This window comes from Chiloscyllium plagiosum, unplaced genomic scaffold (assembly GCF_037043375.1).
Source record: "Chiloscyllium plagiosum isolate Xiang-an unplaced genomic scaffold, Cpla_swu_hap1 HiC_scaffold_21, whole genome shotgun sequence".
Classification (NCBI taxonomy): Eukaryota; Metazoa; Chordata; class Chondrichthyes; order Orectolobiformes; family Hemiscylliidae; genus Chiloscyllium; species Chiloscyllium plagiosum.
The window spans coordinates 76,364-91,305 of NW_028270159.1; the positions used below are offsets into that span (position 1 = coordinate 76,364).

Below are 14,942 nucleotides of genomic sequence, written 5' to 3' on the forward strand. Positions count from 1 at the left end.
TTGGGGGAGTGAGTGGGTGAGGGGTCCCGCAGCTTTGGGGGAAGGAGGGGGTGAGGGGTCCCACAGTTTTGGGGGTGTAGGGGGTGAGGGGTCCCACAGTTTTGGGGATGAAGGGGATGAGGGGTCCCACAGTTTTGGGAGAATGAGGGGGTGAGGGGTCCCACAGCTTTGGGGATGAAGGGGTCCCACAATATTGGGGGTGAAGGGGGTGAGGGGTCTCACAGTATTAGGGGTGAGGGGTCCCACACTTTTGGGAGTGAGGGGGTGAAGTGTCCCACAGTTTTGGGCTTGTGAGGGGGAGGGGTTCCAGAGATTTGGGGGAATGAGGGGGGTGAGGGGTCCCACAGTTTTGGGAGAATGAGGGGGGTGAGGGGTCCTATAGTTTTGGGGAAATGAGGAGGGTGAGGGGCCCACAGTTTTGGGGGTGAAGGGGGTGAGAGGTCCTACAGTTTTGGGGGTGAGGGAGGTGAGGGGTCCCACAGTTTTGGGGGAATGAGGGGGGTGAAGGGTCCCACAGTTTTGGGGGAGTCAAGGGGGTGAGGGGTCCCACAGTTTTGGAGATGAAGGGGATGAGAGGTCCTACAGTTTTGGGGGAATGAGGGGGGTGAGGGGTCCCACAGTTTTGGGGGTGAAGGGAGTGAGGGGTCCCACAGTTTTGGGGAGTGAGGTGGGTGAGGGGTCCCACAGTTTTGAGGGAGTGAGGGGATGAGGAGTCCCAGAGTTTTGGGGGAGAGTGGGGGGTGAGGAGTCCCACAGTTTTGGGGAAATGAGGGGGGTGAGGGGTCCCACTGTTTGGGGGGAATGAGGGGGGTGAGGAGTTCCACAGTTTTGGGGCGGTAAGGGGTCCCACAGTTTTGGGGGTGAGGGGTCCCACACTTTTGGGGGTGAAGGTGGTGAGGTGTCCCACAGTTTTGGGGGAGAGAGGGGGTGAGGGGTCACACAGATTTGGGGGAATGAGAGGGGTGAGGGGTCCCACAGTTTTGGGAGAATGAGGAGGGTGAGGGGCCCACAGTTTTGGGGGTGAAGGGGGTGAGAGGTCCTACAGTTTTGGGGGTGAGGGAGGTGAGGGGTCCCACAATTTTGGGGGAATGAGGGGGGTGAAGGGTCCCACAGTTTTGGGGGAGTGAAGGGGGTGAGGGGTCCCACAGTTTTGGGGGTGAAGGGGGTGAGAGGTCTTACAGTTTTGGGGGAATGAGGGGGGTGAGGGGTCACACAGATTTGGGGGAATGAGAGGGGTGAGGGGTCCCACAGTTTTGGGGGAGTGAGGGGGGTGAGGGGTCCCACAGTTTTGGGTGAGTGAGGGGGGTGAAGGGGTCCCACAGTTTTGGGGGTGAAGGGGGTGAGGGATCCCACAGTTTTGGGGGTGAAGGGGGTGAGGGGTCCCACAGTTTTGGGGGAATGAGGGGGTGAGGGGTCCCACAGTTTTGGGGGTGAAGGGGGTGAGGGGTCCCACAGTTTTGGGGGTGAAGTGGTCCCAGAGTTTTGGGGGAATGAGGGGGGTGAGGGGTCCCACAGTTTTGGGGGAAAAAGGGGGTGAGGGGTCCCACAGTTTTGGGGGAATGAGGGGGGTGAGGGGTCCCACAGTTTTGGGCGTGAAGGGGTCCCACAGTTTTGGGGGAATGAGGGGGGTGAGGGGTCCCACAGTTTTGGGGGAATGAGGGGGGTTAGGGGTTCCACAGTTTTGGGGGAATGAGGGGGGTGAGGGGTCCCACAGTTTTGGGGTTGGGGGGGGAGGTGTCCCAGAGTTTTGGGGGAGTGAGTGGGTGAGGGGTCCCGCAGCTTTGGGGGAAGGAGGGGGTGAGGGGTCCCACAGTTTTGGGGGTGTAGGGGGTGAGGGGTCCCACAGTTTTGGGGATGAAGGGGATGAGGGGTCCCATAGTTTTGGGAGAATGAGGGGGTGAGGGGTCCCACAGTTTTGGGGGTGAAGGGGTCCCACAATTTTGGTGGTGAAGGGGGTGAGGGGTCTCACAGTATTAGGGGTGAGGGGTCCCACACTTTTGGGAGTGAGGGGGTGAAGTGTCCCAAAGTTTTGGGCTTGTGAGGGGGAGGGGTTCCAGAGATTTGGTGGAATGAGGGGGGTGAGGGGTCCCACAGTTTTGGGGGAATGAGGGGGGTGAGGGGTCCCACAGTTTTGGGGGAATGAGGGGGGTGAGGGGTCCCACAGTTTTGGGGGAATGAGGGGGGTGAGGGGTCCCACAGTTTTTGGGGAGTGAGGGGGGTGAGGGGTCCCACAGTTTTTGGGGAATGAGGGGGGTGAGGGGTCCCACAGTTTTGGGGGAGTGAGGGGGGTGAGGGGTCCTGTAGTTTTGGTGGGGTGAGGGGTCCCACAGTTTTGGGGGAATGAGGGGGGTGAGGGGTCCCACAGTTTTGGGGGAATGAGGGGGGTGAGGGGTCCCAGAGTTTTGGGGGAATGAGGGGGGTGAGGGGTCCCACAGTTTTGGGGGAGTGAGGGGTCCCACAGTTTGGGGGGAGTGAGGGGGTGAGGGGTCCCACAGTTTTGGGGGAATGAGGGGGTAAGGGGTCCCACAGTTTTGGGGGAGTGAGGGGTCCCACAGTTTTGGGGGAGTGAGGGGTCCCACAGTTTTGGGGGAGTGAGGGGGGTCAGGGGTCCCACAGTTCTGACGACGCCGGGAGGCCATAACTGATGTCGCTGTCCCTTTAATGGCAGGTCCTGGATGACTGGGGTGGGGGGGTCCTGGACATTGCCCCTCGGGGGCGCAGGGTGAAGATTGACGGAGTGGTCAGCACCCAGGAGGATGCTGGGAATACCGTGACCTACAAGGAGCGCCTGGTCTATCGATATTGCTGCACATACCCCCTGCTCTACCTCACCAACACCAGCCAGCTCTCCGTGTGAGTACAGCTTCCCAATCCCAGCCCACACCCTCCCAATCCCGGATCCCAGGGTCCCTGCGGTTCCCAATCCCAGAGATCTCCTCATCCCAGGGGTTTTCCAATCACAGAGATTTCCTGATTCTTGGAAGTCCCAATCCCAGAGATCTCCCCGTCTCGGTGAGAAGGATGTGGTCCCAATCCTGGGGATATTCCAGTCAGAGGAATCTCCTGATCCCAGGGATCCCAATCCCAGAGATCCCCTCCTCTTGTGGTAGATTCCAACCCACAGGGATCTCCCATACTCGGGGGTCACAATCCCAGAGATCACTCTGGGATATCACTTTGGGTCTGGGAATGGCCTCCCCATTGGGATATCACTTTGGGTCTGGGAATGGCCTCCGCATTGGGATATCGTGGTGGGGGTGGGTGAATGGCCTCCGCATTGGGACATCACAGTAGGGGGTGGGTGAATGGCCTCCCTCCACATTGGGATATCATGGTCAGGTGGGTGAATGGCCTCCCTCCGCATTGGGATATCATGGTCAGGTGGGTGAATGGCCTCCCTCCGCATTGGGATATCATGGTCAGGTGGGTGAATGGCCTCCCTCCGCATTGGGATATCATGGTCAGGTGGGTGAATGGCCTCCCTCCGCATTGGGATATCATGGTCAGGTGGGTGAATGGCCTCCCTCCGCATTGGGATATCACGATGGGTGTGTGATGTGAATGGCATCTCATTGGGATATCACATTGGGTGTGTGAATGGCCTGCCCATTGGGATATTACAGTGAGTGGGTGAATGGCCTCCCTCCGCATTGGGATATCATGGTCAGGTGGGTGAATGGCCTCCCTCCACATTGGGATATCACGATGGGCGTGTGATGTGAATGGCCTCCCCATTGGGATATCACATTGGGTGTGTGAATGGCCTGCCCATTGGGATATCACGGTGAGTGTGGGTGAATGGCCACCCTCCCCTGTGGGATATCATCATCGGTGTGTGAATGGTCTCCATATTGGGATATCACTGTGGGTCTGGGAATGGCCTCCCCATTGGGATATCACAGTGAGTGTGCGAATGGGCTCCCCATTGGGATATCACGATGAGTGTGGGTGAATGGCCTCCCTCCCCATTGGGATACCATGGTGGGGGTGGGGGAAATAACCTCCCTCCCCATTTGGATATCACGGTGGGGGTGGGTGAATGGCCTCCCTCCCTCCCCATTGGGATATCACGGTGGGGGTGGGGGAATGGCCTCCCACCCTCCCTCCACATTGGGATATCACGGGGGCGATGGGAGAATGGCCTCCCTCCTTCCCCATTGGGATATCACAGTGGCGATGGGGGAATGGCCTCCCTCCCTCCCCATTGGGATATCACGTGGGGTGGGGGAATGGCATCCCCTCCTCACTCCCCATTGGGATATCACGATGAGGGTGGGGGAATGGCCTCTCTCCCTCCCTCCCCATTGGGATATCACGGTGGGGGGTGGGGGAATGGCCTCCCTCCCTCCCCATTGGGATATCACGGTGGGGGGTGGGGGAATGGCCTCCCTCCCTCCCCATTGGGATATCACAGTGGGGGGTGGGGGAATGGCCTCCCTCCCTCCCCATTGGGATATCACGGTGGGGGGTGGGGGAATGGCCTCCCTCCCTCCCCATTGGGATATCACGGAGGGGGGTGGGTGAATGGCCTCCCTCCCTCCCTGGTACTGACCCTGTTGTGTCCCTCAGGACTGGCCTCAATGTCGCAGTGAGGGACACTCGAGGGAGATTCGTCACCGCCCTCGGCCTCCAGCTCCACGCAGTGAGTCACCCTCACCCCTCACTACCCCCTCACTACCCCCTCACCCCCTCACTCACTACCCCCTCACTCACTACCCCCTCACTACCCCCTCACTCACTACCCCCTCACTACCCCCTCACTCACTACCCCCTCACTCACTACCCCCCTCACTCACTACCCCCTCACTCACTACCCCCTCACTACCCCCTCACTCACTACCCCCTCACTCACTACCCCCTCACTACCCCCTCACTACCCCCTCACCCCCTCACTCACTACACCCTCACCCCCTCACTCACTCCCCCCTCACTCACTACCCCCTCACTACCCCCTCACTACCCCCTCACTCACTACCCCCTCACTCACTACCCCCTCACTCACTACCCCCTCACTACCCCCTCACTCACTACCCCCTCACTCACTACCCCCTCACTACCCCCTCACTCACTACCCCCTCACTCACTACCCCCTCACTACCCCCTCACTCACTACCCCCTCACTCACTACCCCCTCACTACCCCCTCACTCACTACCCCCTCACTCACTACCCCCCTCACTACCTCCTCACTCACTACCCCCTCACTCACTACCCCCTCACCCCCTCACTACCCCCTCGCTCACTACCCCCTCACTACCCCCTCACTCACTACCCCCTCACTACCCCCTCACCCCCTCACTACCCCCTCACTACCCCCTCACCCCCTCACTACCCCCTCACCCCCTCACTACCCCCTCACTCACTACCCCCTCACTCACTACCCCCTCACTACCCCCTCACTACCCCCTCACTCACTACCCCCCTCACTACCCCCTCACTCACTACCCCCTCACTCACTACCCCCTCACTCACTACCCCCCTCACTCACTACCCCCTCACTACCCCCTCACTACCCCCTCACTCACTACCCCCTCACTCACTACCCCCTCACTACCCCCTCACTCACTACCCCCTCACTCACTACCCCCTCACTCACTACCCCCTCACTACCCCCTCACTCACTACCCCCTCACTCACTACCCCCTCACTACCCCCTCACTCACTACCCCCTCACTCACTACCCCCTCACTCACTACCCCCCTCACTACCTCCTCACTCACTACCCCCTCACTCACTACCCCCTCACTACCCCTTCACTCACTACCCCCTCACCCCCTCACTACCCCCTCGCTCACTACCCCCTCACTACCCCCTCACTCACTACCCCCTCACTACCCCCTCACCCCCTCACTACCCCCTCACTACCCCCTCACCCCCTCACTACCCCCTCACTCACTACCCCCTCACTCACTACCCCCTCACTACCCCCTCACTACCCCCTCACTCACTAACCCCCTCACTACCCCCTCACTCACTACCCCCTCACTCACTACCCCCTCACTACCCCTTCACTCACTACCCCCTCACTCACTACCCCCCTCACTACCTCCTCACTCACTACCCCCTCACTCACTACCCCCTCACCCCCTCACTATCCCCTCGCTCACTACCCCCTCACTACCCCCTCACTCACTACCCCCTCACTACCCCCTCACCCCCTCACTACCCCCTCACTACCCCCTCACCCCCTCACTACCCCCTCACTCACTACCCCCTCACTACCCCCTCACTACCCCCTCACTCACTACCCCCCTCACTACCCCCTCACTCACTACCCCCTCACTCACTACCCCCTCACTACCCCCTCACTCACTACCCCCTCACCCCCTCACTACCCCCTCGCTCACTACCCCCTCACTACCCCCTCACTCACTACCCCCTCACTACCCCCCTCACTACCCCCCTCACCCCCTCACTACCCCCTCACTCACTACCCCCTCACTACCCCCTCACTACCCCCTCACCCCATCACTACCCCCTCACTCACTACCCCCTCACTCACTACCCCCTCACTACCCCCTCACTCACTACCCCCTCACTACCCCCTCACTACCCCCTCACCCCCTCACTACCCCTTCACTACCCCCTCACCCCCTCACTACCCCCTCACTCACTACCCCCTCACCCCCTCACTACCCCCTCACTCACTACCCCCTCACTCACTACCCCCTCACTACCCCCTCACTCACTACCCCCTCACTCACTACCCCCTCACTACCCCCTCACTCACTACCCCCTCACTCACTACCCCCTCACCCCCTCACTACCCCCTCACTCACTACCCCCTCACTCACTACCCCCTCACTACCCCCTCACTCACTACCCCCTCACTACCCCCTCACCCCCTCACTACCCCCTCACCCCCTCACTACCCCCTCACTCACTACCCCCTCACTCACTACCCCCTCACTACCCCCTCACCCCCTCACTACCCCCTCACTCACTACCCCCTCACTCACTACCCCCTCACTACCCCCTCACTCACTACCCCCTCACTCTCTACCCCCTCACTCACTACCCCCTCACTCTCTACCCCCTCACTCACTACCCCCTCACTACCCCCTCACTCACTACCCCCTCACTCACTACCGCCTCACCCCCTCACTACCCCCTCACTCACTACCCCCTCACTCACTACCCCCTCACTACCCCCTCAATACCCCCTCACTCACTACCCCCTCACTCACTACCCCCTCACTCACTACCCCCTCACTACCCCCTCACTCACTACCCCCTCACTACCCCCTCACTCACTACCCCCTCACTACCCCCTCAATACCCCCTCACTCACTACCCCCTCACTACCCCCTCACTACCCCCTCAATACCCCCTCACTCACTACCCCCTCACACACTACCCCCTCACTACCCCCTCACTCACTACCCCCTCACTCACTACCCCCTCACTCACTACCCCTTCACTACCCCCTCACTCACTACCCCCCTCACTCACTACCCCCTCACTCACTACCCCCTCACTCACTACCCCCTCACTACCCCCTCACTCACTACCCCCTCACTACCCCCTCACTACCCCCTCACTCACTACCCCCTCACTCACTACCCCCTCACACACTACCCCCTCACTACCCCCTCACTCACTACCCCCTCACTCACTACCCCCTCACTCACTACCTCACTCACTCACTACCCCCTCACTCACTACCTCACCCCCTCTCTACCCCCTCACTCACTACCCCCCTCACTCACTACCTCACCCCCTCACTACCCCCACACTCACTACCTCACTCACTCACTACACCCCTCACTCACTACCCCCCTCACTCACTACCTCACTTACTCACTACCTCCCTCACTCACTACCTCACTCACTACCCCCTCATTCACTACCACCTCACTCACTACCTCCCTCACTCACTACCCCCTCACTCACTACCTCACTCACTCACTACCCCCTCACTCACTACCACCTCACTCACTACCCCCCTCACTCACTACCCCCTCACTCACTACCTCACTCACTCACTACCCCCTCACTCACTACCCCCCTCACTCACTACCCCCTCAATCACTACCTCACTCACTCACTACCCCCTCACTCACTACCCCCCTTACTCACTACCTCACTTACTCACTACCTCCCTCACTCACTACCTCACTCACTACCCCCCTCACTCACTACCCCCTCACTCACTACCCCCCTCACTCACTACCCCCTCACTCACTACCTCACTCACTCACTACCCCCTCACTCACTACCCCCCTCACTCACTACCCCCTCAATCACTACCCCCTCACTCACTACCCCCTCACTCACTACCCCCCTCACTCACTACCTCCCTCACTCACTACCCCCTCACTCACTACCTCACTCACTCAGTACCCCCTCACTCACTACCCCCCTCACTCACTACCCCCCTCAGTCACTACCCCCTCACTCACTACCTCACTCACTCACTACCCCCTCACTCACTACCTCACTAACTCACTACCTCACCCCCTCACTACCCCCTCACTCACTACCTCACCCCCTCACTCACTACCTCACCCCCTCACTACCCCCTCACTCACTACCTCACTCACTCACTACACCCCTCACTCACTACCTCACTCACTCACTACCTCCCTCACTACCTCCCTCACTCACTACCTCTCCCCCTCACTACCCCCCTCACTCACTACCTCACTCACTACCTCCCTCACTCACTACCTCCCTCCCTCACTCACTCACTCACTACCTCCCTCACTCACTACCCCCCTCACTCACTACCTCAATCATTACCTCACTCTACCTACCTCACTCACTACCTCCCTCACTCACCCCCTCACTCACTACCTCCCACACTCACTACCCCTCTCACTCACTACCCCCTCACTCACTACCTCACTCACTACCCCCTCACTCACTACCTCACTCACTACCTCACTCACTACCTCCAGCACTCACTCACTACCTCCCTCACTCACTACCCCCCTCACTCACTACCTCACTCACTACCTCCCTCACTCACTCACTACCTTCCTCACTCACTCCCACACACACTACCTCCCTCACTCACTACCTCCCTCACACACTACCTCCCTCACTCACTACCTCCCACATGCACTACCTCCCTCACTCACTACCTCACTCTACCTACCTCACTCACTACCTCCCTTACTCACTCTACCTCACTCACTACCTCCCTCCCTCACTCACTCCCTCACTACCTCCCTCACCCACTACCTCCCTCACTCACTCACTACCTCACTCACTACCTTCCTCACTCACTACCTCACTCATTACCTCACTCTACCTACCTCACTCACTACCTCACTCACTACCTCACTCACTACCTCCCTCACTCACTCACTACCTCCCTCACTCACTACCCCCTCACTCACTACCTCACTCACTACCCCCCTCACTCACTACCTCACTCACTACCTCCCTCACTCACTCACTACCTCACTCACTACCTTCCTCACTCACTCACTACCTCCCTCACACACTACCTCCCTCACTCACTACCTCACACTACCTCCCTCACTCACTACCTCCCACACGCACTACCTCCCTCACTCACTACCTCACTCTACCTACCTCACTCACTACCTCCCTCACTCACTCACTACCTCACTCATTACCTTCCTCACTCACTACCTCACACACTACCTCCCTCACCCACTACCTCCCTCATACACTACCTCCCTCACTCACTACCTCCCTCACTCCCTTCCTCCCTACCTTACTCACTACCTCCCTCACTCACTCACTCCCTCACTACCTCCCTCACACACTACCTCCCTCACGCACTACCTCCCTCACACACTACCTCCCTCACGCACTACCTCCCTCACACACTACCTCCCTCACCCACCACCTCCCTCACACACTACCTCCCTCACTCACTACCTCCCTCACTCCCTTCCTCCCTATCTTACTCACTACCTCCCTCACTCACTCACTCCCTCACTACCTCCCTCACACACTACCTCTCTCACGCACTACCTCACTCACTACCTTCCTCACTCACTCCCTCACACACTACCTCCCTCACTCATTACCTCCCTCACACACTACCTCCCTCACTCACTATCTCACTCTACCTACCTCACTCCCTACCTCCCTACCTCACTCACTACCTCCCTCACTCACTACCTCACTCACTACCTCCCTACCTCACTCACCACCTCCCTCACTCACTACCTCACTCACTACCTACCTCACTCCCTACCTCCCTACCTCACTCACCACCTCCCTCACTCACTACCTCACTCACTACCTCCCTACCTCACTCACCACCTCCCTCACTCACTACCTCACTCACTACCTTCCTCACTCACTACCTCACTCCCTGCCTCCCTCCCTCACTCACTACCTCCCTCACTCACAACCTCACCCACTACCTCACTCACTCACTACCTCACTCTACCTACCTCACTCGCCCCCCCACATCCTACTTACCTCACTCAATACCTCACTCACTACCTCACACTCCCTCACTCACACTACCTCACTACGTATCTCACTCACTACCTCACTCACTCACTACCTCACTCACTACCTACCCCACTCACTCCCTCACCCAATCACTCCATCTGTCACTCACTCCCTTATTCACTACCTCACCCCCTACCTCACTCACTCCCTCCCTCATCCCCTCACTCACTACCTCTCACTCACTCCCTAGATCACTACCTACCTCACTCATGCCCTCACTCACTCACTACCTCACTCCCTCACTCCCAGCCTCACTCTCCCTCACTCACTCACTACCTACCTCACTCACTACCTCACTCCCACACTCTCTACCTCATTCACTACCTCACTCCCTCACTCCCTACCTCACTCACACACTACCTCACTCACTCACTACCTCACTCATGCACTCACTCACTCACTATCTCACTCCCTCACTCCCTACCTCACTCACTTCCTACCTCACTCACTACCTCACTCCCTCATCACTACCTCATTCACTACCTCACTACCTCACTCACTCAGTACCTCACTCCCTACCTCACTCCCTACCTCACTACCGCCCTCACTCCCTCACTCACTCACTACTTCACTCACTCCCACCCTCCCTCACTCCCTCCCTCACTCCCTCACTCATTTACTCCCTCACTCACTACCTCCCACACTCACTACCTCATTCCCTCAATCCTTACCTCACTCACTCACTCTCTACCTCACTACCTACCTCACTCCCTCACTCCCTACCTCACTCACTACCTCACTCACTCACTACGTCACTCACTCACTCACTCACCCCTCACTCACTCACTCCCCAGCTCACTCACTCACCCCTCCCTCACTCAACCCCTCCCTCACTCACTCCCTCACTCCCTCACTCATTCACCCACTCCCTCACTCACCCCCTCACTCACCCCTCACTCACTCACTCACCCCCTCACTCACCCCCTCCCTCACTCACCCCCATCCTCACTCAACCCCATCACTCCCTCACTCACTCACTCACCCCCTCACTCACCCCCTCACTCACTCACTCACCCCCTCACTCACCCCCTCCCTCACTCACCCCCATCCTCACTCACCCCCATCACCCCATCACTCCCTCACTCACTCCCTCACTCACCCCCTCACTCACTCATCCACTCCCTCACTCACCCCCTCACTCACTCACTCACTCACCCCCTCACTCACCCCCTCACTCACCCACTCCCTCACTCACCCCCTCACTCACCCCCTCACTCACACATCCACTCCCTCACTCACCCCCCACTCACTCACTCACCCCCTCACTCACCCCCTCACTCACCCCCTCACTCACTCATCCCCTCACTCACTCAGCCCCTCACTCACTCACCCCCTCACTCACTCATCCACTCCCTCACTCACCCCCTCACTCACTCACTCACTCACTCACCCCTCACTCACCCCCTCACTCACCCACTCCCTCACCCACTCCCTCACCCACTCCCTCACTCACCCCCTCACTCACTCATCCACTCCCTCACTCACCCCCTCACTCACCCCCTCACTCACACATCCACTCCCTCACTCACCCCCCACTCACTCACCCCCTCCCTCACTCACCCCCTCCCTCACTCACCTCCTCACTCATCCCCTCACTCACTCACCCCCTCACTCACTCACCCCCTCACTCACTCACCCCCTCACTCACTCATCCACTCACTCACTCACCCCTGCACTCACCCCCTCACTCACCCCCTCACTCACTCACCCCCTCACTCACTCACCCCCTCACTCACTCATCCCCTCACTCACTCACCCCCTCACTCATTCACCCCCTCACTCACCCCCTCACTCACCCCCTCACTCACTCCCTCACTCACCCCTTCACTCACTCACTCCCTCACTCACCCCTTCACTCACTCACTCCCTCACTCACCCCTTCACTCACTCACTCACCGCCTCACTCACCCCCTCACTCACCCCTTCACTCACTCCCTCACTCACCCCATCACTCACCCCCTCACTCACTCCCTCACTCACTCCCTCAATCACCCCCTCACTCACCCCTTCACTCCCTCACTCACCCCCTCACTCACCCCTTCACTCACTCACTCACCCCCTCACTCACCCCCTCACTCACCCCTTCACTCACTCACTCACTCCCTCACTCACCCCATCACTCACCCCCTCACTCACTCCCTCACTCACTCCCTCAATCACCCCTTCACTCCCTCACTCACCCCCTCACTCACCCCTTCACTCCCTCACTCACCCCCTCACTCACCCCTTCACTCCCTCACTCACCCCCTCACTCACCACCTCACTCAACCCCTCACTCACCCCTTCACTCCCTCACTCACCCCCTCACTCACTCACGACCTGAGGGCGAGGAGACTGAGGGGGTGAGGGGGCGTGGCCTTGGGGGGGAGTGGGTCGGTGACTGGAGGAGATGGGGCGTGGACTGAGGGTGAGGGGGTGGGGACTGAGGGGGTGAGGGGGCGGGGACTGAGGGGGCGGGGACTGAGGGGGTGAGGGGCAGGGACTGAGGGGGCGGGGACTGAGGGAGTGAGGGGGCAGGGACTGAGGGGGCGGGGACTGAGGGAGTGAGGGGGCAGGGACTGAGGGAGTGAGGGGGCGGGGACTGAGGGTGTGAGGGGGTGGGAACTAAGGGGATGTGGGGGCAGGGACTGAGGGAGTGAGGGGGCGGGGACTGAGGGAGTGAGGGGGCAGGGACTGAGGGAGTGAGGGGGCGGGGACTGAGGGTGTGAGGGGGTGGGAACTGAGGGGATGTGGGGGTGGGAACTGAAGGGGTGAGCGGGCGGGAACTGAGGGTGTGAGGGGGCAGGGACTGAGGGGGCGGGGACTGAGGGAGTGAGGGGGCAGGGACTGAGGGAGTGAGGGGGCAGGGACTGAGGGGGCGGGGACTGAGGGAGTGAGGGGGCAGGGACTGAGGGAGTGAGGGGGCAGGGACTGAGGGAGTGAGGGGGCGGGGACTGGGGGTGAGGGGGCGGGGACTGAGGGAGTGAGGGGGCAGGGACTGAGGGAGTGAGGGGGCGGGGACTGATGGAGTGAGGGGGCGGGGACTGGGGGTGAGGGGGCAGGGACTGAGGGAGTGAGGGGGCAGGGACTGTGGGAGTGAGGGGGCGGGGACTGAGGGGGTGAGTACTGAGGGAGTGAGGGGGCGGGGACAAACGGAGTTGAGGGGGTGGGGACTGGGGGTTGAGGGGGTGGGGACTGCGGGGTTGAGGGGTTGAGGGGGTGGGGTCTAAAGGGGTGAGGGGGCGGAGACTGAGGGGGTGAGGGGGTGGGGATTGGGGTGAGATGCCGGGGACTGAGGGAGTGAGGGGGTGGGGACTGGGGGTGAGGGGGCAGGACTGGGGGTGAGGGGGCAGGGACTGAGGGAGTGAGGGGGCGGGGACTGGGGGTGAGGGGGCGGGGACTATGGTGAGGGGGCGGGGACTGGGGTGAGGGGGCGGGGACTGGGGGTGAGGGGGCGGGGACTGAGGGAGTGAGGGGGTGGGGACTGGGGGTGAGGGGGTGAGGACTAGGGTGAGGGGGCGGGGACTAGGGTGAGGGTGCGGGGACTGGGGTGAGGGGGCGGGGACTGGGGGTGAGGGGGCAGGACTGGGGGTGAAGGGGCGGGGACTGGGGGTGAGGGGGCGGGGACTGAGGGAGTGAGGGGGTGGGGACTGGGGGTGAGGGAGTGGGGACTAGGGTGAGGGGGCGGGGACTGGGGTGAGGGGGCAGGACTGGGGGTGAAGGGGCGGGGACTGGTGGTGAGGGGGCGGGGACTGAGGGAGTGAGGGGGTGGGGACTGGGGGTGAGGGGGTGGGGACTGGGGGTGAGGGGGCAGGGACTGGGGTGAGGGGGCGGGGACGGGTGAGGGGGCGGGGACTGGGGTGAGGGGGCAAGGACTGAGGTGAGGGGGTGGGGACTGGGGTGTGGGGGCGGGGACTGAGGGAGCTGGAGGGCGGTGGGTCAGGGGTCGATGGGTCCGTTTACCCCCGGACCCTCGGTGGTCTCTCTCTCTCTCTCTCTCTCTCTCAGTCTCTGTCTGTGTCCCCTCCAGCGAGCCTACTCCGGCCGCCTCTACATTCCCCCCATCGGCCTCCCCATCAACACCACCGTCTTCGTCCAGGTCACGGCCTTCAACCTCTCCCGAAGGTAGGTGACCTGGGCGGGGGCGGTGGGGAGGGGAGTCGGGACATGCTCGTCCGAGGGAGGGAGAGCGAGGGGAGAGGAGGGTGGGCATATATTCGGAGGGATCGAGGGGAGACCGGCGAGGAGAGTGGACCTGGTCGGAATCGGCAGGACCTGAGTGTGTACGTGTGTGTGTACGTGTGTGTGAGTGTACGTGTGTGTGTGTGTGTGTGTTAGTGTACGTGTGTGTGTGTGTGTTAGTGTACGTGTGTGTGTGTCCGTGTGTGTGTGTACATGTGTGTGTACGTGTGTGTGTGTGTGTACGTGTGTGTGTGTGTGTACGTGTGTGTGTGTGTACGTGTGTGTGTGTGTACGCGTGTGTACGTGTGTGTGTTTACGTGTGTGTCTATGTGTGTGTAC

At 60.6% G+C, this 14,942-nt stretch overlaps 1 protein-coding gene across 1 annotated transcript in view; it reads left to right on the forward strand.

The window, feature by feature from the left end:
* Positions 1–14,942, forward strand: part of LOC148146077 (zona pellucida-like domain-containing protein 1) — a 129,657-nt gene that overhangs the window by 76,357 nt on the left and 38,358 nt on the right. Inside the window, exons 3-5 of the mRNA XM_087998672.1 lie at positions 2,669–2,853; positions 4,570–4,642; positions 14,452–14,546. Of these exons, the coding sequence (XP_087854798.1) occupies positions 2,669–2,853; positions 4,570–4,642; positions 14,452–14,546 (353 nt within the window). The remainder of the gene's footprint in view (positions 1–2,668; positions 2,854–4,569; positions 4,643–14,451; positions 14,547–14,942) is intronic.